This window comes from Hippopotamus amphibius, chromosome 16, assembly GCF_030028045.1.
Source record: "Hippopotamus amphibius kiboko isolate mHipAmp2 chromosome 16, mHipAmp2.hap2, whole genome shotgun sequence".
Classification (NCBI taxonomy): Eukaryota; Metazoa; Chordata; class Mammalia; order Artiodactyla; family Hippopotamidae; genus Hippopotamus; species Hippopotamus amphibius.
In genome coordinates, this window is record NC_080201.1 from 48529109 (window position 1) to 48551749 (window position 22641).

Below are 22641 nucleotides of genomic sequence, written 5' to 3' on the forward strand. Positions count from 1 at the left end.
GGACTTGATCTAGCTATGCAGAGACAGCCCAGAGGGCCTGGGGTGTGATCTGGAAGGAGCCATGGAGCTGTCAGCTTGCACACAGTGGTGGTGGCAGCTCTAGCAGTGGAGACTTTTGTCCGTGTGTGCACAAGGGCAGCAGAACCAGCTGCCACAGACAATGTCAGTGTGTGCACTGGGTGGTGCCACATGAAGGCACAATGGCTAAGTGCTGAATCTTGGGCAGACAGGCCCTGGGCAGGAGGACACAGCAGTTTGTTTCCCAGTGAGAGTGCTCCAGCCCCACCCACTCAACACAGCAGCTTAGCACCAGACCTAGGGCAGACAGATCCTGGGAGAAGTCTGTCACAGAGGCAGCCCAGATCTCACGCGACAGCATACACCTCAATTCCTGCAGCGACAATGCCCTGACACCCAGCTCCAGTCTACTCCACACCACAGCCTTGTACTAGATCTGGGCGGAACACAACAGAGAAAAGGATGCACCTTGGGCTGCTTCTCTGAGCACAACCCTGGACACCTACACAGGTGGCACACAGGTTTGCTATGAGCACATGGGCCTTACTTGCTTAAGCACTCACCTTCTTTGGGGTAGGGCATGCACTGAACGGCAACAGAGCCTTAGAAGCCTGACCTCAGGGCTTTTACTCCAACATTTGGGAAGCGGACCCTGCCCCCGACAGGGCAGTGACAACCCTGGAGCAAAGAAGAGACCCCACCTCACATCTAGCACAGGCTGTGGACACCACAAGACCAACCATACCCCTAACAAGGGCATAACAGCCAGCACACTCTAAGGAAAAACACTCCATACCAAAACCAGCCCTCACACCAAAAATGGTGAACACACACAGTCTACATAGGGACACTCCCACATAAAAACACCCCTTCAAGAACACAGTAAATAACTGTTCTCCTAAATTCACAGAAGCAGAGAAAGTTAAGTAAAATGAAAGAGCAGAAGGATTAGTCCTAAAAAAACAACAAGAGAAATCCCCTGAACGAACAAATAATGAAACAGACCTCACCAGTCTGCTAGACCCCAAATCCAAAGAAAGGTAATAAAAATGCTAAAGGAATTAAGAAAGATTATCAATAAAAATGCAGATCACTGTAACAAGGAGCTAGAACCTATGAAGGCGAACCAATCAAAATTAGACAATTCAATTACCAAGATAAAAACCAATCTAGAAGCAATGAGTAGCAGACTAAATGACACAGAAGAATGAATAAGTGATCTGGAAGATAGAATAATGGAAATCACCCAATCAGAACAGCAGATATAAAGACAAATTAAAAAAAACAAACACACATACAAGATCTATAGGATAATATAGAATGTGCCAACCTATGCATAATAGGGGTTCCAGAAGGAGAGGAGAGAGAAAATGGGGTCGAAAATGTATTTGAAGAAATTATGGCTGAAAAAGTCTCAAACCTAAAGATGGAAACAGATATCCAGGTACCAGGAGTACAGAGGGTCCCAAACAAGATGAACCCAATCAGACTCACACCAAAATATATCATAACTAAAATGGGAAAAGTTAAAGAGAGGATTCTAAAGGCAGCAAGAGAAAAACAGTCAGTTATGAGGGAACCCCCATAGTCTATGAGCTGATTTCTCTATAGAAACTCTGCAGGCCAGAAGGGAGTGGCATGATATATTCAAAGTGCTGAAAGGAAAAAACCTGCAACCTAGGATACCCTACAGCAAGATTATCATTTAGAATAGGGGGAGAGAGAAAGAATTTCTCAGACAAGTAAAAATTAAAGAATTCAGCAATACTAAACCTACCCTAAAAGAAACACTGAAGGGTCATCTCTAAATAGATAAGAAACAAGAATCTATAGGAAAGGGAAAATCACAATAAGAAAGGTAAATATATAAAAAGATTGAAGACCACTTAAGCAAGTACCTAGATTAAAAAACAATCAAAAATTTTTTGTAAAAGCAACATAACTACAATTAATAGCAAAAGGGTAAACATAAATATGTAAAATAGGACATCAAAATCACAAAATGTGGGGGAGGTGAGTATAAAAATGTAGATTTTTTACAACGTGAACCTGTATGACTATCAGTTTAACACAAGTAGATGTAGTTATGGGCCAACATACCTGAACTCCACAGTTACCACAAATCAAAAACATACAATAGATTCACAAAAAACAACAAGAAAGGAACTCAAGCATAAAACAAAAGAGAACCATCAAACCACAAAGAAAAAAAAAAAAAAAACAGAAAGAAGAAATGAACAAAGAACTGCAGGAACAACGGGAAAACAAGGTTTAAAATGGCAATAAGTATATACCTATCAGTAATTAGTTTAAATGTCAATAGACTAAATGCTCCAACCAAAAGACACAGGGTGGCAGATTGGATAAAAAAGCAAGAGCAATGATCCAGCAATTCCACTCCTGGGTATATATCCAGGAAAAATGAAAACTTTAATTTGAAAAGATACATGCACGTTGGTTCATAGCAGCGCTACTTACAATAGCCAACACATGGAAATAACCCAAGTACCCAACAAGAGATGAGTGGCTCAAGAAGATGTGGTATATACATACAATGGAATGTTACTCAGCCATAAAATGAATGAAATATTGCCATTTGTAGCAGCATGGATAGACCCAGAGAATATTATACTTAGTGAAGTAAGTTAGACAAAGACAAATATTATATATCACTTATAAAATAATATCACTCTAAAATATATCACTAAAAAATATCACTCTAAAAATAATATAAATGAATCTATATACAACACAGAAATAGACTCACAGACAGAGAAAACAAACTTATGGTTACCAAAGGGGAGGAGAAGGGACAAATTAGTAGGAGTATGAGATTAACTGATACAAACTACTATACAAAAAATAGGCAACAAGGATTTACTCTGTAGCACAGGGTATTATATTCAATATCTTGTATTTATATTTCAATATCTATAATTGAAAATAAACTAAAATATATATATATATAACTGAATCTCTTTGGCTATACACCTGAAACTAACACAATATTGTAAATCAACTATACTTTGATTTTTAAAATTGATCACTTTAATTGACCAAATTAATAGAAAAACTGACCAAATTAATAGAAAAAAAGGAGAAACATTATTTGATCAAGATCATATATACAAGAAAATTATTAGACAAAAGTTAATTTGATGATTGGTGATGACTGAGAGGGGTGGGATAGGGAGGGTGGGAAGGAGCCATGGGAAGGGAGGGGATATGGGGATATATGTATAAATACAGCTGATTCACTTTGTTGTACAGCAGAAACTGGCACAAGAGTGTGAAGCAATTATACTCCAATAAAGAGCTAAAAAAAGAAAAGTTAATGCCCATTCATCATAGACAGGCTAGGAATAAAAGAAATTTCCTTCATCTGGAAGAGTATTTACAAAAAAACTTTAATGGACTATCATACTTACTGGTGAATCATTTAAAGTATATCCCTAAGACTGAGAATGAGACAAAGATGACTGCCACCAATCTAGTCAGCATTATACTCAACATTTAGCAACTGAAATAAGGCAAGAAAAAAGGGGGGCGTAAGAATTCAAAAAGATGAAAAGTATCTATTTACAGATGATACATTTGTAAACATAATTCAGTTCAAAATAAAAATCTAAGCAGTTTTAATTGTGGAATGGACTAATTCTAAAATTTCTAAGGAAATATAAATCACTACAAATAGCTATAGCAATGTTGAAGAAAAACAAAGATGGAGGATTTGTTTTCATTATCAGATACAAAGATTTACTATAATAAAGACAAGGTAATTAAGATGGAATGCTACTGACATAAAGAAAAGTAAAACAATGGAAAAGGACATAAAGTCAGAACTACATATATTAACATAAATATGTCTTGAAAACAGTATGGAGTGAAAAAAAAGTGAGTTGCAAAACTGTCAGTCCATTATGTTCCCTATTAGTTAAAAATCTAAAACACAGAGCAACATTATATAATACTCATATATACAAATCAGTGTGGTAAAAATATAAAATGATGCACTCTCTTGACATACATAACATTTATGAGTGACTGACTGGGGACAGAGTATCTGTAATATTTTAATTATTTTATTAAAAAAATCTCAAAGCAAAAAGACAAAATATTAAACATGCTAATTCTGGGTATTGGGTATGTGGCTGTTAAGTCTACTTCTCCCTCTCTCTTCCTAGATTTTAAAATAATATTGAAAAAAAAGATGAGAGAAGGCAGAAAGAGATGAAAGAAAAAGCAGCTCTGTATTAGTTCAATTTTGTGTGTTCTCACTGACTTTAATTTTATTCTCAACAATCCCTTCTTCTATTTTCTCACATTGTTTCTAAATTCTAGAGCTGTGTATTTTGTTCATTTTGTTTATATTTATTAACATATCATTATTATTCAGCCTGCAGGTTTTCTTCTGTACATTAGTTTACTTTTTAGATGTTCCGTAACATAAATTTTTATGTCTTTCTTGATCTAAGTTGCTTATGCTAGTTTTAAAATTTCCATGTGGAAATGTTTTATTTTTGAATTTTCATTATTAACTTCCCATGTAATTGCATTCTGGAACATGTACAGTTTGTACTTTGAAATTTACAGAATTTATTCAGGCCTGATATATGGTCAGTTTTTTAGTTTTTCCATATCTAAAAAAAGGATATTAATTGTTTCCAGGCTATAAGCTATGATAATAAATTAGCTCTATCAAATTATTATTGGTAGTTATGTTCATTTTGTTGTCTACTTTATGTGTCTATCATGAGCTAAGGCAGATCAATAAAAGTTTCCTATTGATATGTTATTTTTCACAGTATTCCTTATAGTCAATTTTTTGCAGTTTATTTGGTACAGAAGTAGTCCCAACCATTTATCTTTCTTATCTAATGCACTTATTAGCATTTTAAAGCACTGTTCTTTTTGTTTGTTTAAAGCTTCCTGTCTTGGATGAATGGATAAAGAAGATGTGGTACATATATACAATGGAATACTACTCAGCCATAAAAAATAACGAAATAATGCCATTTGCAGCAACACAGATACAACTAGAGATTATCATACTAAGTGAAGTCAGAGAAAGAGAAATATCATATGATACCACTTATATATGGAACCTAAAATATGGCACAAATTGAACTTATCTGCAAAACAGAAACAGACCCACAGACACAGAAAACAGACTTGTGGTTGCCAAGGGGGAGCAGGGGAGGGAGAGGGATGGTCTGGGAGTTTGGTTTTGGTAGATGCAAACTGTTACACTTAGAATGGATAAACAATAAGGTCCTACTGTATAGCACAGGGAACTATATCCAATCTCCTGGGATAAACCATAATGGAAAAGAATATTGAAAAGAATGTATATATGCATATAATTGAGTTACTTTGCTATAAGCAGAAGTTAGCACAACACTGTAAATCAACTATACTTCGGTAAAAAAATAAAATAAAGCCTATTGTCTTGAATTTCATATTGCCTGATATTAACATATAGCCTTTTTCCTTTTTTTTTAAACTTCACGATATGGCTTTACCTAAACAATGTTTAAAATTTCTCTGGGTCAAAAGATTCCCTCCTATAAACTTAAAATGTTGGAATAAATATTGTCTTAAGTTCTCTTCTAAGAGTTAATCGTTCTCAATAGAAAAGGGGACATCTAGGAAAATAATGAGATTCTTTCATGAGTCCTGGATTTTTTGATAGACTGTAAAAACATAGTCTCTTCTAATAGGAAATTCTGCTTTTCTAATTATCATATGTTTATTTACTACCTAGAATCCAGTTAGTAGCTTGCCATTGGTAGTTCACTATTTCAGGTAACATTATCTATTCCATATTAGGTTTGTGAGGAGTAATGTAATATTCAGCAATTTTTGCTATTAACTTTCTTATCTTGGTAAATGGCAACACTAACCACCTTTTTCCAAAAATGGAACTGTAGCATAAGTTTTGATTCCTACTGTACAATGTGTCAACAAGTTCATTTGATTCAGTCTCAGGGATACCTCCTAAATCTCAATATGGTTTTTTATTCAATGAGTTATTGAGTTACTAGATGTTCCCAGCACTGGTTTAGAGCCCAAGTATTTAGCTGTAAGATAGACATAAGTGCTGGTCCTCCTGGAACTTATATGCTGTTAAGAGAAACAAATGAAAACATAAACAAATGAATAGGTAAGATAAAAGAAGACAGTATAATGGTTGATTTTATGTGTCAACCTGACCGGGTCGCAGGGTGCCCAGACATTTGGCTGAACATTACTCTGGGTGTGTCTGTGAGGGTATTTCTACATGAGATTAACATTTGAATCAGTAAAATGAGTAAAGCAAATTGTCCTCCCTAATACGGGTAGGCCTCATCCAGTCAAAGACCTGAATAGCACAAAAAGGCTGAGTAAGAGGGAACTGTTTTAGTTGGAACTTTAGCCTTTCCTGGTAGCTTTACTAGCATGTTCAAAGTTCCCCAGAGATAAACCTTGTCTGTTCAAAGTGTGGAAAAAGCTAATATCACTGAAAGACAGTGAATGAGGGATGGTGTAGCAAAAGATAATGGTTAAAGACACAGGCAGAAGGCTTATCATGAAGGGTTTTGCAAAGGACAGTAAGAAATCCAAATTTTTATTCCAAGTGTAATGGGAAGCCACTAGATAATTTTAAGCAGAGAATTAACACCTCAGGTTTTTAAATTATCACTTTGGTTGTTCTCTGGAGAATCGACTATAGATGGTTAAGAACGTATGCAGGGAGATTAACAGGCAGTTACTGAAGTACATCCAGGTAACATGATACGGCCTAGGTTACAAGAGCCATGGAAATATTGACAAGTGATCAGATTTGAGACATGATGAACTTTTTAAGAACTGGACTAACCTGATGATTATTTTAGAAAACCATTTTATTTGCATTTCATTAATCATGAGTGAGGGTGAGGTCATACAGGACTGTGGTTAAATTTACAGGCTTCACAGTTACACCACCTGGGACTAAATTCTGATTCTACTACATCCTTTACCTATGACCTCAAGCAAATTTCTTAATCTTTCTGTGCTTGTTTCTTAACTCATGAAAAAAAAAAAAAACAAAAAGACTCTTTATAAAGACTACATAAAGTAATCGATGTAAAACTCTGATTAACAATAGATATTAGTTTTTATTATTATTTACAATTTTTATTGGGCATTTGTTCTTATTTCTTCAATTGTGGATTTCTTTTTCATGTCCTATATGCAGTTTTCTATTGGATTTCATTTACCATAAATGATTACTTCAGATTGCGGCTAAATCTTAGAAAACACACATGGAAAAAAGAAAATTATATAGGGTCATTTGAAAGCCACATCCCATCTATTTCTTCAGATATTGTAGGTTCTTTTTTTTTTTAAATAAGGTATGACATACATAGAATAATGTGGTAAAATGCACAAATCTTAAGTGTACAAGCTGAGACATTTTTATACATTTATGTATTTCTATACCTACCACTCAGGTCAAAATATGGAACATTTTTAGCATACTAGGTGATTTCCGCATGTTCCTTCCCACTAAATACCCCTTCAAGGGTAACCACTATTCTCTGTCACTGAGATTAGTTTTCTCAGTTTTCAAACTTCATATAAATGGAACCACATAGAATGTACTCTTATTTCTGATTTCTCTTATGTCACATGTTTATGAGATTATCTTGTTATAAGTAGCAGTAATCTGCTTTGGGATGTGTGTGTGTGTGTGTGTGTGTGTGTGTGTGTTTATGTGTATAGTATCCCATTGCAGAGATACTATAATTTATTCCATTTTCTGTTGATGTTGATATGCATTCTTTCCAATGCTGGGCAATTCGGACATATATTTTTTGCCTTATTCTTGATCAAAATAGACCATCAGTGGCGAGTTGTCTAGTGGTTAGGATTCGGCACTTTCACTGCCCTGGCCTGGATTTAATCCCTGGTAAGGGAACTGAGAATCAAGCCACATGGCATGGCCAAGATTTAAAAAGAAAGTTATTAAAAAAAACCAACAAAAACAGACCACCAGAAAAGCTGGATTTACCAACTACAGGAAGTCTCACTATAATGTATTCATTGACCTAGGTGCCAATGAAAACCTTACTACTGCTAATAAATGTTTATTTTTATCCTATGTACAGTGCAAATTATGTAATGAATTTCTGCTCTTGTTTACCTATAATAATGAGATTCAAAATTGAAGCCCAACTTTAATCTCTCTGAATGAATGCATTTCTGCATAATCACATTTTAACTCCTTCCTATTCTTAATCTTCCAACTCTGTTTCCTTTGAAAATATGTTTTACCTGTATAGGATTTTCCCATTCATTGTATGCATTACTGTAGTTCCCTTAAACTGTACTGTAAAACAAGGCAGGGAACAAATATGCTATTTAAAATTTACCTGGAACTCAGTCATTTCCTCTTCTTTCTAGGAATGGACTGGGCCTGAGAAGGCAGAGCTGGAGAAGAGAATAAAAGCCATTAGACAAGGCTTGCTTTGTGGTTTCAGAAACCTGCATACACAAGGTAGATTAACGGTCACTCTACAGCAAAATGACACTTGGAGCCAACAGAAAGGCCAAAATATACATCCCCCAGAGGTACTGATAGGTATAAAGATGACTACTACATCATGTAGAGCTTAGGCATATGGTGAATAGGAACAGGAGTACATATGTAGGAGATGCCCCATGAATGTATCGATAGCTTTGTATCAGAGAATAAACAGTCCACATGGAGCAGAAAGATATACAGCATTATGAAAGCACATCACCAAGAAAATTATGAAACTTAAAACATACCTACGGTATTTTAGTGTACTGAAACTTTTATAAAGAAATATTTAAGTACAAACTAAATGGGAATTTAACTAAAATGGTGACAAAATTATATTTTGAGGAAAGAGTAAGGAGAAGTTTATGTGTGTGAGTGATGTGTATCAGAGATACTGGTGGTGGTAAGAACATTAAATTCTTATTTTCCATAGTAAAAAAAAATCTAAATCTGAAAAGTAATAGCAGGATAAACGTGATTTGGAAAAACAGAATAAACAAAAGAAGGCACAGTCAAGAGTTGAAAGTGGTTCTTTCTGGGAACAGGAATTAGGGATGGGGAGAAAAAGGAACAGGGCATAGTTTTCTTTATTCTTATTACAAGTCTAGTAGCACTATTTGATTTTTTTAAAAACAAAATTCACATATTGTTTCCCCTAAATACAAACTGAATCAGAAAACACACACCATTGCAATAGACTCAAGCAATAAATACTAAAGTGTATGAGGAGCAACACAAATGTTACCCCTTGCCCCCAAGCACAGCCCCTTTCCCAGTCTAAATTTGACTGAGGAAAATTTATCTCTGTTATTTTACTGTACTGACTTTTTTTTTTTAAGTTTTTTCCTAAAAGATTTTAAAAAAGAAACTTCAGGCGAGATGAATTATAGTGAGAAAGAACAAGTGACCTGGGAGCAAAGAGATTTGCCTTCTAGTTCTCCCTATAACACAGTGACCCCGGGAGCCCCTCTTTCTCAGAACCGTTGTAATCAACCTTTAAGAGGACAGCAGAATAAGATGGTCTCTCATAGCTCCCCAGAACCAGCACTGTCAAATTCTGTAAAGAAAATGTGATGTCTTGGTAAGGATGGAGAACCAGCATACTCCTAAAGGTCAGATGTGGCAGATGTTACTGCCTAAAAACAGCCATTGCCCCTACCTTATTCCTTGAAAATTGAACCTTAATTTTATCACAATGGCAGTGTACCTTCTCTCAAGGATAAATCATGATTGATTTAAGTCAATGAGGGTAATCCTAGTCTCCACCACCAGTTACTCACTTTCCCAGCATCCCTCGCAGCAGAGAGTTACCATGTGACACAGTATTGGCCAATAGGAGTCAAGAAGATGTTTACTGAGGGTAAAGTTTATGGAAAAATTTATCTTTCAGTTTCTGACTTACTTCAGAAGACTCTTTGTAGTATATTTATTACTCTGGTCTTGTAAACCAGAAAAGGAGACTAATACATCTCCCTAAGACTCAAGAAAGAAGCTCCAACTCCACCATCAGCACCCAAAGCTGAAATTCTACTGAAACTATTCCCTGAAGATTTGGTATGGGACATTTACAAGATTACTAAGTACCATGTCAGTATTAAAGTAACTTCTTTTACCATAAATTACTATGTACTTCCTGCATAACGTGCACTACCACATAAATAAGTTCACAATATACTATACATAATACATTATATGTATAATCGTGTATTAATTATTTACCCCATGCTTATAGGCATGTATATTAACCTACTGATAGTACATAATACATTATATGTATAATCGTGCATTAATTTTTTACCCCATGCATATATATTATATTATTACTGTCACATAGTATATATAATATTATTAATTGTACATAGTACATTAAGTCAAATCAATTCTAGTCAACATGCATATCATACCTAAGCAATCATGAGCTTAATCAGCAAGCTGCATGAAACCATCAACCTGCTTATTAGCAGGTGTCCCTCTTCTTGCTCTGGGTCCATAACCTATGGAGGTTTCTATCAATTTTTATCAGACATCTCATTCTTACTTCAGGACCATCTCACCTAAAATCGCCCATTCTTTTCTCTTAAATAAGACATCCCGATGGACTAACAACTAATCAGCCTATGTTCACACATAACTGTGGTTTCATGCATTTGGCATTTTTTAATTTTTAAAGGGATGCTGTGACTCAACGATGGCCGTCTGAGGCCTTAACACAGTCAAATAAATGGTAGCTGGACTTTAATTGAATATGATTAACCAACATCACCAACCATAAGGTGTTATTCAGTCAGTGGTTACAGGACATAAGGAAATTACACACACGTACACATATGCATTGAACAGGTAAATGACCTGTTTAACAAACCTACCCCCTCCCCATTAAACACTATACTCTAGATGCCTATTATGCCCTGCCAAACCCCCAAAACAAGTGAAAACATAAATACATAAAATTTAGTTCATCTATCCAAAACATGAACAATTTAATGCTCAATAAAATAGACCTAGAAAATAAACCCTAATTGTACCAATGAATTACTTAGGTATCTGCCACTTATATAGACAGACATCTCCCTGGATCTACTGACTATTTTTATTAAAATTTTAATACTAAATCTAACATAAATCACTCAAAACAACTATATACATGTTACTTCACTATATAAACACAACTTGTTAATGTAGCTTAAAACCTAAAGCAAGGCACTGAAAATGCCTAGATGAGTATACCAACTTCATAAACACACAGGTTTAGTCCCAGCCTTTCTACTAGTTTTCAATAAAACTACACCCGCAAGCATCCGCACTCCAGTGAGAATGCTTCTAAATCATTAAAATTAAAAGTAGCAGGCATCAAGCCCACAAATACTAGTAGCTCATAGATGCCTTGCTTAACCACACCCCCACAGGAAACAGCAGTGATAAAAATTAAGCCATAAACGAAAGTTCGACTAAGTTATATTAACTAGGGTTGGTAAATTTTGTGCCAGCCACCACGGTCATATGATAATGCAAACTAGTATAAATTTGGTGTAAAGTGTGTTAAAGAGTAACATAAAGTTAACTTTTAATTACACAGTAAAAACCCATAGGTAAAATAAAAATAGACTATGAAAGTGACTTTGGTATTTCCTGATTACATGACAGTTAAGACTCAAATTGGGATTAGATATCCCACTATGCTTAGCCCTAAACCCAAATAATTATAACAAAATTATTTACCAGAGCACTACTAGCAACAGCTTAAAACTCAAAGGACTTGGTGGTGCTTCACACCCCTCCAGAGGAGCCTGTTCTATAACTGATAAACCCCGATAAACCTCACCAACCCTTGCTAATTCAGTCTATATACCACCATCTTCAGCAAACTCTAAAAAAGGAATAAAAGTAAGCATAATTATTATACATAAAAACATTAGGTCACACCTACGGGGTGTGAAAAAATGGGCTATATTTTCTATTTCAAGAATATATTTCTCACTACATGAAAGTTTTTATGAAAACTAAAAACCAAAGGAGGATTTAGTAGTAAGTTAAAAATAGAGCGCTTAGTTGGGCTTCCCTGGTGGCACAGTGGTTAAGAACCTGCCTGCCAGTGCAGGGGACATGGGTTTGATCCCTGGCCTGGGAAGATCCCACATGCCACGGAACAACTAAGCCCATGCGTTTGACAAAATTCAGCATCCATTTTTGATAAAAAAAAAAAAACTCTCAACAAAGTGGGTATAGAGGGAAAGTACCTTAACATAATAAAGTATATAACAAGCTCAGAGCTAATACCATAGTTAATGGTGTAAAGCTGAGAGCTTTCCCTCTAAGATCAGGAACAAGACAGGATGCCCATTCTCACTAATTTTATTCAATATAGTACTGGAAGTCCTAACCAGAGCAATTAGGCAAGAAAAAGAAATAAGAGGCATACTGGACAGGAAAGAAGGGAAATGGAAAGGAAGAAGTGAAACTTTCATTATTTGCAGATGACATAAACAGAAAACCCTAAAGACTGACAAAAAACTGTTAGAATATATGAATTCAGTAATGTTGCAGGATACAAAAGTGATATACAGAAATTGCTGCATTTCTATACAATAATAACAAACTATCATAAAGAGAAATTAAGAAAACAATTCCATTTACAATTGCATCAAAAAGAATAAAATACCTAGGAATAAGCTCAACCAAGCAGGGTGAAAGACTGTACAATGAAAACTGTAAGACACTGCTTAAAGAAATTGAAAAGGACACAAATAAATGAAAAGATATTCCAGTTCATGTATTGGAAGAATTGATATTGTTAAAATGTTCATATTACGCAAAGCAATCTATAGATTCAATGCAATCACTATCAAAATTCCAATGGCATTTTTCACAGAAATGGAAGAAACAATCCTAAAATTTGTATGGAACCACAAAAGACCCCAAACAGCCAAAGCAATCTTGAGAAAGAATAATAAAGCTGGAGGCATCAGGCACCCTGATTTCAAACTATACAAAACTTCTCTTTGTTTTGTGTACTTGTTTTGTATATAGTTTAAAATACTTTGTTTTGTATATTTGACTTTCCAACCATGTAAATATCTTTCATGATTATTAAAATTAAAACAAATGTTAAACAAAAGCTATAATTAATTAAAATTAAATTAAAACAACAACCCAAAAAACCCATAAGCTATACCTAAAAATCAAAAGCAAAATAAAACAAATGAACCTAATCATATATTACATTTGCAGTTTAACCACACAGAGAGAAATTAGTTCTAGTTACTTTAAAGCACAATAATTGGACTACACTTCCCAAGAGAGATATACCCCAAGGGCAAATATAAAGTAGGGATATTTTAAGTACTGATAATATTGCTCTGAACTATCTTATTTATATATAAGTACATAGATCTATAGATGAACAAAAGACACAAAAATAAAACCAAGGTAGAAACTCTATATTTCTATTTTTTAAATTGGAAATAGCAGTATGAACTCATGAGATCTACTCTGTTAAGAATATACTTCCTTAAAATCAAAAATAAACAAATGGGATCTAATGAAACTTAAAAGCTTTTGCACAGCAAAAGAAACCATAAACGAGACAAGAAGACAACCCTCAGAATGGGAGAAAATATTTGCCAATGAAGCAAAGGATTAAAATCCTTTGCCAACAGACAAAGGATTAAGCTTCAAAATATACAAGCAGCTCATTCAGCTCAATACCAAAAAAGCAAATAACCCAATCCACAAATGGGCGGAAGACCTAAATAGACATTTCTCTAAAGAAGACATGCAGATGGCTAACAAACACATGAAAAGATGCACAACATCACTAATCATTAGAGAAATGCAAGTCAAAGCCACAATGAGGTATCACCTCACACTGGTCAGAATGGCCATCATCAAAAAATCTAGAAACAATAAATGCCGGAGAGGGTGTGGAGAAAAGGGAACCCTCCTGCACTGTTGGTGGAAATGTAAGTTGGTACAGCCACTATGGAAAACAGTTTGGAGCTTCCTTAAAAAACTAAAAATGGGCTTCCTAGGTGGCGCAGTGGTTAAGAATCCGCCTGCCAATGCAGAGGTCACGGGTTCGATCCCAGCTCCAGGAAGATCCCACATGCTGCGGAGCAACTAAGCCCGTGTGCCAAAAATAAATAAATAAATTAAAAAAAAAAAAAAACTAAAAATGGAACTACCATATGACCCAGCAATCCCACTACTGGGCATATACCCAGAGAAAACCATAATCCAAAAACAAACACGTACCATAATGTTCACTGCAGCACTATTTACAATAGCCAGGACGTGGAAGCAACCTAAATGCCCATCAACAGATGAATGGATAAAGAAGATGTGGCACATATATACATGGAATATTAGCCATAAAAAGGAATGAAATGGAGCTATATGTAATGGGTGGATAGACCTACAGTCTGTCATACAGAGTGAAGTAAGCCAGAGAGAGAAAAACAAATAGCGTGTGCTAACTCATATGTATGGAATCTAAAAAAAAAAAAAAAACATGGTACTGATGCACCCAGTGACAGGGCAAGAATAAAGATGCAGATGTAGAGAACAGACTTGAGGACACAGGGTGGTGGGGGCAGGCAAAGGGGAAGCTGGGACGAAGTGAGAGAGTAGCATTGACATATACACTACCAAATGTAAAATAGCGCATAGGAAGTTCCTGCATAACACAGGGAGATAAACTCGATGATGGGCAATGACTTAGAGGGCCAGGAAAGGGAGGGTGGGAGGGAGTGGTGGAAGGGAGGGGATATGGGGATATATGTATAAATACAGCTGATTCACTTTGGTGTACCTCAAAAATTGGCCAACAGTGTAAAGCAATTATATTCCAATAAAGAGCTTTAAAAAAAAAAAAGAAATTATCTTTTCTTCAAAAAAAAAGAACTACCTTTTCTTCAAAAAAATATATATATTTCCTGCTTCAACATTAGTAAACACTGAAAACACACCAAGTGAAAGAAGCCAGTCACAAAAGACTGCATATTGTGCAATTTCATTTATATGAAATGTCTGAATAGACAAATTTATAGAGACAAATCAGATTAGTGGTTGATTAGACTGGGAGGAGGAAGGAGAACATGAGATTGACTGCTAATGGGCACAATAATTCTTTCAGGGAGGACAAAAATGATCTAAAATTACCTATGGTGATGGGTGCACAACACTGAATATATATATTTTTTTAATTCAAAAGGTAAAATACATTTCAAAGGTAAAATATATGGTATGTGAATCAAGCTGTTAAAAAAAATAAAACGAATATATTTCCTAGCTCTGTCCACCAAAAAAAAAGAAAAGAAAAATGCTTAGAAACAATGATGATGTCAGTAGCAATAAGCAACATAATCGCAGTCTCAAAATACCACTTCCCAATAAACGGTACCAGGACACCACTCAGAAATGCCTGATTCCATACCTAGGGAAGGAAGCACTCAAAATGATCTTCGAATAAAATTGTCATAGCAGAAATGTTGGACACTATCAAAAACTTCTGGGGATGTATCAAAAAGACTTAGAAGTCATCTTGAAGAAATAGCCAAGATGGGAAAATGTGAGTTTCAAAAACAAAGTAACCACAATGGTTTGAAACATATTGGATACGCTAAAAGCTATGTCATGTATTTAACAGTAAAATCATAACACATTCGGAGATGCTAGGGAACCAATTAAATAGCCTATAGAGGGAAAACCTATAAAGGGAAAGAATCAATTTATTTTGCCTTTCCTGTATAAACTGTATCTCAAGGTACCCGGAGTTGATAAAGTAAATTTTTCCCTTAGGGAAATATTCCAGCTAGTAAATGAAGAAGGAATGATAGAATTCGAATATTACCATTTTGTAACCTCTACTAAAATATAGCTAATAATCTTCCATGTTTTCTAAAACAAGTATGGTGATAAAAGGAGGAACTGCTCTATTTTGAACATTTGGCAACTAAAGGGAAAAATATCCTTCTGTCTCTTCACCTTACTTCCTCTAGTATTTCAACCCAACAGCCTTTCAATACCATCGGGAACTTCCATTCCTTCGTTCTACCAATTTTTCATTATCCCTCACCCCCTTCCTATCCTCACTTTTCTATTTACCTGGCCTAGAATCCATGGTCAATCAATATAATTAATTCTTGCTAACTTAGACTCCCTTGCCCCTCTCTCTCTTACATTATTCCTACTTACTTGATGAAACCAACAACTCTGGTTAAATCTTACTCTCCCCTCCCCTATCTGTGGCTACAACTATGCAAATGAACACTGCAGGAGAAAAATTAAAAAACAAACAAACCATGGAATAGGTTCAATTTAAATTCATGAAAACTAACATCAAGTGGGTCTTCAATGCTGTCTGGAAATTGTATTATACTTCTTTATTTTCTGTCCCACCCTCCTAAAAGATTATTTTATTCTTTTCCTCTCTCCTCAAACCCCTAACATTTGCTCTTGCTACTTAAAGACATGTCTAGCATTTCTCCCCTTTCTCTCCTGATTCATCAAGTTTCTCTCTCTGTCGAATCATTTCAATCAGCATATAAACAGAGTTATTGCATACCTCTTAACTCCACCCACCGCTCCAATTCACTCGTTCCATTTAGGGAAAAAACTTAGTTGTTTATACTTGTTATCACCAATTTTTGTTCTCCAATTTTCTCTATAGCCCCTTACTCCACTGAAACTGCTCTTCAGGGTCACCAACAACTTTCATGTTGCTAAACTGAACGTTCCTTTCTCAGTCCTCTTTTGCTTGGACTATCAGTAGCATCTGACACAGTTCTCGTTAAAACACATTCTTCCCTTGGTTTCCAGAGCATTACACGCACCTAGTTTTCTCCCAACCATTCTAGCTAGTCCCTTTCAGTCTCTTTTGCTGGTTCCTCCTCATTTCCCAGACTTTGTCATGTTGAAGTGACCCAGAGATAAGTCCTTTACCTCTATTATTTTCCATCTACCCTACCCTGAAAGTGATCTCATCCAGTCTATTGGCTTTAAATATCATCTATATGCTGATAATTCTCAAATATGTATCTCCAACCTAGGTCTCAGATCTTTCTTCTGAACTTCAGACTTGTATATCCCATTGCCAACTTAATATTTCCACCTGAATGTCCAATGGGCATCTCATACTTCACATACAATATTCCAAATTGAAATCTCACTATCTCCCTATGCCCTAGGTTCTTCCTACCTTCTTTCCCTTCTTAGTTACTAACTCCATTCTTTAAGTTACTCAGATTAAAAAATACTGTCACACTTACACTCCACATCAGTTCTATCAGAAAATTACATCAGCTTTACCTTTAAATTACAGCTAGTACATGACTACTTGTCACCAATTTTACTACTCTGGTCCAGGTCACCAACATCTTTTCCCTAGATTAATGTAATAGTTTCCTAACTGGTCTCTCCACTTCTGCCCTTGTCCCTGCCCTCTTCCCCTATGGTTCTCATAATTCTCTCATCAGAACAGCCAAAGCAATACTCTTAAATCATAAGCAGATAATATCACTCGCATGTTCAAAACTCTTCAATAGCGTCCCATCTCATTCAGAGTAAAAGTCAAGATCATTAATACGGCCCATAAGGCCAAACCTGATCTGCCCTCCTTCCCTCCAATTACCTTTCTTCTCTCATCTCTCACTACTATCCCTTTCATTTGCTCTATTTCAGCCACACCAGCCTCGTGGTAACAGGCATATTCCCACCTCAGGGCTTTTCTAACTGTTGTTCCCTCTTCCCTTAATTATATGCATAACTAGCACCTTTACTTCCTTCATATTTTTATTATTACATTTTCAGGATGCATTCCTAGCTACCCCATCTAAAACTCCAAGCCCCATCCCTGAGTCTATATATGCTCCTGCTTTACTTCTTCTCTTAGAATTTTTCACTATTTAATGTATGTTATATTTAACTTACCTCATTTATTATCTGGCCCACAACAATGTAAGCACCATGATAGCAGAGTGTTTGTCTCCTTTGTTCAATGCTATATCCCAAGCATCTATAATTATTCCTGTCACAAGCAGCATTCAGTAAATGGTGAGTGGATGAATGAATGAATCCTGAATTCCTGAAGAACCTGGAAAAGAAATTTGATACTAGAACTGCTTTAGAAAAATACCTTAGAAAACACATAATTCATACACACAAAAAATTTTTTAAATGGTTGACTTCAGTAGTAATCAAATAACTTCAAATTAAAGAAATTTTACTTCTATGAGGTTGACAAAGATTATTAATATTAATAACAATTGTTATCAAGGGTGTATGAATATAGGCAATCTTATACTATGCCAATAATATTGTAGATTAATTGGAACCTTACAAGAGAATAATTGGATAGATTTAGGGAGTCTTTAATAAGCACATAGATCTTGACTTATCAGTTCCATTTCTAAGAGCCTGCCCCCCCCAAAAAAAATTAAGAAAGTTTATCACATACGACACGTGCCAAATAGATGCTGATAAACACATTCTTTATAATTACAAGAAATTTAAATGAACCAAATTACCCATCAATAGGAGTAAATGCATTAAAATGTATACCGTAAAAAAACTGTTAAATTATGATGTAGATGTGTAATTGTTTAAATGTAAAAATATTAATTGCACATTGTTAAGTGGCATAGGTAGATTACAGACCTGTAGTATAGTGTGATTCCAATTTTCAAGCCATTGTGCATACGATACATATAATAATGTAGGAACGCATGTGTATGCATTCACAGAGAGGGGGGTGAAAAGATGGGAAATAAATTTTGATAGTGGCTGGTAGAAGTATGAATGATTTTTGTTTTCTTGGAGGTTTTCTGTACTTTGTGATTTGGGGCGGGGAGTGGGGGGCGAGGAACATTAAGTTACTAAGCACCCAAAACAAAGTGGCCAGTACATACAAATAAAATTTTAAATAAATACTAAAAGAACGTATTGGCGCTACTGATGTTTCACAGAAAAACATATTTACGATTACCATATCCGAAGAAATGAAGCAATGGTACAAACACTCTCAGAAATCTGCACACACAGCCGAACTCTGCCTTTCATCGTGGTTTGCGGCCACGTTCACATTGAAACAGAAAAGGAAAAGCACATCCACAAAATCCGCCTAGACACACGACTCCACGGCCACATCAGTCACAGACAAAAGTCCTATCAAGCCACACGCTCACAGTCCTTCACACGCCACTTCCACGGCCTCACGGAACTACTCGCACCGGCAAAGAAGCCCTGCCCGGCGTCCTCCTCCAACAGCACAGGCACCGGGTGGTCGGCAGGCCCCTACTCCACCCAGCACAAAGAGTCCCGGACTCCGAGCTCGCGGCTCCCCGCGGACTCACCACCGAGCCCACGGACACAGGTCCTAATTCCACACCTCAACGCCGCCCAAGTGACACAGCCAGTGCGGCCCGAGGGAGGGGAGCCACTGAGGTCAGCTGCCGGCTGCGGCCGAGGCGAGCACACGCCGCGGTCCGTTAGACGCAGGATACCTCTTCCCAGAGGCCCCCGCGGCTCGCCGGGGCGGGACTGGCCCTCTCGTGGACTAGCGACGGGAATAAGCCACCGCTGCGGTGACGGGCTCTCAGATCTGCGGGGGGCGGCGCAGCTGAGGATTTTGCGGCAGCTGCCATCCCTGAGTCCGGCACTCGGACTCTGGGAGTGCCGCTTGGTGCTGAGAAGAATCTGAAAAGGTCCGCAGCTTTCCTGCCCCGGACTACATTTCCCAGAGGCCTTCTCGGCCCAAATCTATTTTCTGCAAAAAGCCGCCTCCTTCTTAGAGTTGGCTGGATCTTCAGGTTCCCGGCCTTACGGTGCCTGGTCCGTGAAGGAAGCACCGCTGAGTCGGCTTAGTTCCGTCTGGTCCCGGCTCCACCTGGGACTGGACGTCAGTGGGGTGAAGGTGGGGAAAGATCTCGGCACTGTGGCAAGACGAGATGGGCCAGCCTGAGCCTCGGTTCTTGGCGGCAGTCAGAAAAGGGAGTGCGTTGCATGATCCGGTGGGGATATTTCAGCGGTGGAATTTGGGGTAGTCTCTCTGCGCGGTCGAGAGATTTTGAGGTCCAGTGACTTTGGCGTCGTGCGAATTTGAGACCATTTGTGTGACCATGGTCGCATCATGTTCTGGTGACCTCTTGATTCTGACCCTGCAGTTTTTCGGAGACAGTGTGTTTGTGTCCATTCTTTGTGCTTCTGCTTTTCTGACAGGCACCTGTAACAATGTTGAAACTTATATGGTTAAGTCAATAAGCCAGAATCACCAAAATATTAAATGGAAAAAATTATAGAGATTTGTGAATGTGTATTACTGAAAACGACCATGCTTTTTTTTTTTTTTTTTTTTTTACACTGTGTTGCTCCACATTCCGTGTGTTTTATATGGATAAAGGTGATACAGGTAATTTAGAAAGATTTTGTTGGAGAAGGCAGAGACATTGGGCAAAGACATCAAATAAAGGTCATGTCAATAATTCAAAGTAGCCTCGACATCAGGAGTGAATAGTGGAAGTGGAAAAGTAGAGAAGTTACCAGGCGCAAAAACCTAAGAATCCAGCAAACCAGACTATATGTCACTCCTGCCCAACATTTCATATGAGTTCAACTATAGTTTAAGAAGAATTAAAAAACAATCGACAATGAAAGTTGACTCTGCAATAATTTTGCAATAGAGTCTAAAATGGAGAAAATATCTGTGAAAACGCTATGCTTTTGTGCAATAGTATGTTGGCAAAGAGAACAGAATGCTGCAGACTACAGCATGCTAAATATCAGGAACTTGTAGTTGTTGAAGGTATCAGAGAGGCTTCTGGTTCATAAGCTTATCGTGAAGCTACACAAAGCCTAAAGAACCATGTTATCTCTAGGAAGCTGTAGAAGATAGTCTTCCTTTAACAGCCTTCCTTTTACTAGATTATAATGGGCACTGTTTCAGAATAGTGTGAATCTGTTTCTGGGACGGGAGAAGAGACTCCCAAACACTGCATAGTGAGAACATTGTCCTCTAAATAAGTTTTGTGTATTTGTCTCATGTGTCTTTACCAACAGTACATTTTTTCTGTCAACTGTAAGAATTATTTTTTTGTTAATGATTTTATTAAAAGATGAGAAGAGAACAGAGTTGGTTCTATGTCCATCCAGCTTCCTGATTTCATTTTTTATGCTTGTAGATTTATTTCTCCTTTTATTTCTGTTAAGCTTTAGCTCTGTATATTTTAAAGCTCTCTTGTTGGATGATACATATTTAGAGTTTTAATAGCTTCCTGTTGGATTGATACAATAGGAAATTATGGAATTTGCAGTTGTAAAAAATAATTCAGGGAGATCCCATGTACCCTTTTTCCAGTTTCCCCCAGTGGTAACATCTTGCAATACTGTATACAGTATCACAACCTTGACATTGATACTTTCAAGATATTTCCATCATTACAAGAATACTTTATGTTGTCCTTTTACAGCCATATCCACTTCCCTCCTTCCCTTAACTCCGCCCTTAAGACCTGGCAACCCTAATCTGTTCTCCATTTCTATAATTTCACCTTTCAAGAATTTTGTGTAAATTGAATTATAAAGTATGTAATTGGAGTATTGGCTTTTTCACTCAGCATAATTCCCTGGAGATTCATACATATTGTTACATGTGTAAGTAATTCATTCATTTTTATTGCTGAGTAGAATTCCATGTGGGTGTACCATAGTTTGTTTAGCCATTCACTCATTGAAGAACATAGGGGTTGTTTCCAACTGTTATAACTAAAGCTGCTATATACATTCATGTACAGTTTTTTTGTGAGTGAAAACTAAATTTTCATTTCAAACACCAAGGAGAGTTTTAGAAGGAATTTGTCCACTTATTTTTAAAAAATCTATCTGGGGCTTCCCTGGTGGTGCAGTGGTTAAGAATCTGCCTGCTGATGCAGGAGACACGGGTTCAAGCCCTGGTCTGGGAAGATCCCACATGCCCACCGAGCAACTAAGCCCGTTGAGTCACAACTACTGAAGCCCACATGCCTAAAGCTCATGCTCCCCAACAAGAGAGGCCACCACAATGAGAAGCCCAAGAGCACCGCAACGAAGAGTAGCCCCCACTCTCAGCTACCAGAGAAAGCCTGTGCACAGCAAAACGAAGACCCAATGCAGCCACACAAAAAAATAAATAAAAATAAAAAATAAATTTAAAAAAAATCTATCTGGAATTTTCACGGAGATTGTATTGAGTATATAGATCAATTGGGGAGAACTGACATCTTTAAAATGGTGACTCAGAATCATGAGACACAACATGAGCACAATATATATCTTCTTTAATTCCTCTCAGCAATATTTTGTATTTTTTAATGTACAGGTAATGAAATCTTTTGTCAGATTTACCCCTAAGTATTTCAGAGTTTTTGATGCATTGTAAATGGTATTTTTAAAAATTTTAATTTCCAATTGTTCATTGATGGTATGTAGCAAATACAATTGATTTTTGTATCCTGTAGCCTGATACCTTGCTAAACTCTCTTAGTATTTCTACTAGAGTTTTGGAGGTTTCATTGGATTTTATACACAGATAATCATGTCATCTGTGG

General features: G+C 36.6%; 1 protein-coding gene across 1 annotated transcript in view; it reads right to left on the reverse strand.

The window, feature by feature from the left end:
- Positions 1–19641, reverse strand: part of LOC130838795 (zinc finger protein 569) — a 38526-nt gene extending 18885 nt beyond the window's left edge. The window contains exons 1-3 of the mRNA XM_057712350.1: positions 19414–19641; positions 17993–18155; positions 8415–8472 (exon numbers count right to left, since the gene is read on the reverse strand). Of these exons, the coding sequence (XP_057568333.1) occupies positions 8415–8429 (15 nt within the window). The 5' untranslated portion in view covers positions 8430–8472; positions 17993–18155; positions 19414–19641. The remainder of the gene's footprint in view (positions 1–8414; positions 8473–17992; positions 18156–19413) is intronic.
- Positions 19642–22641: the final 3000 nt, after the last annotated feature.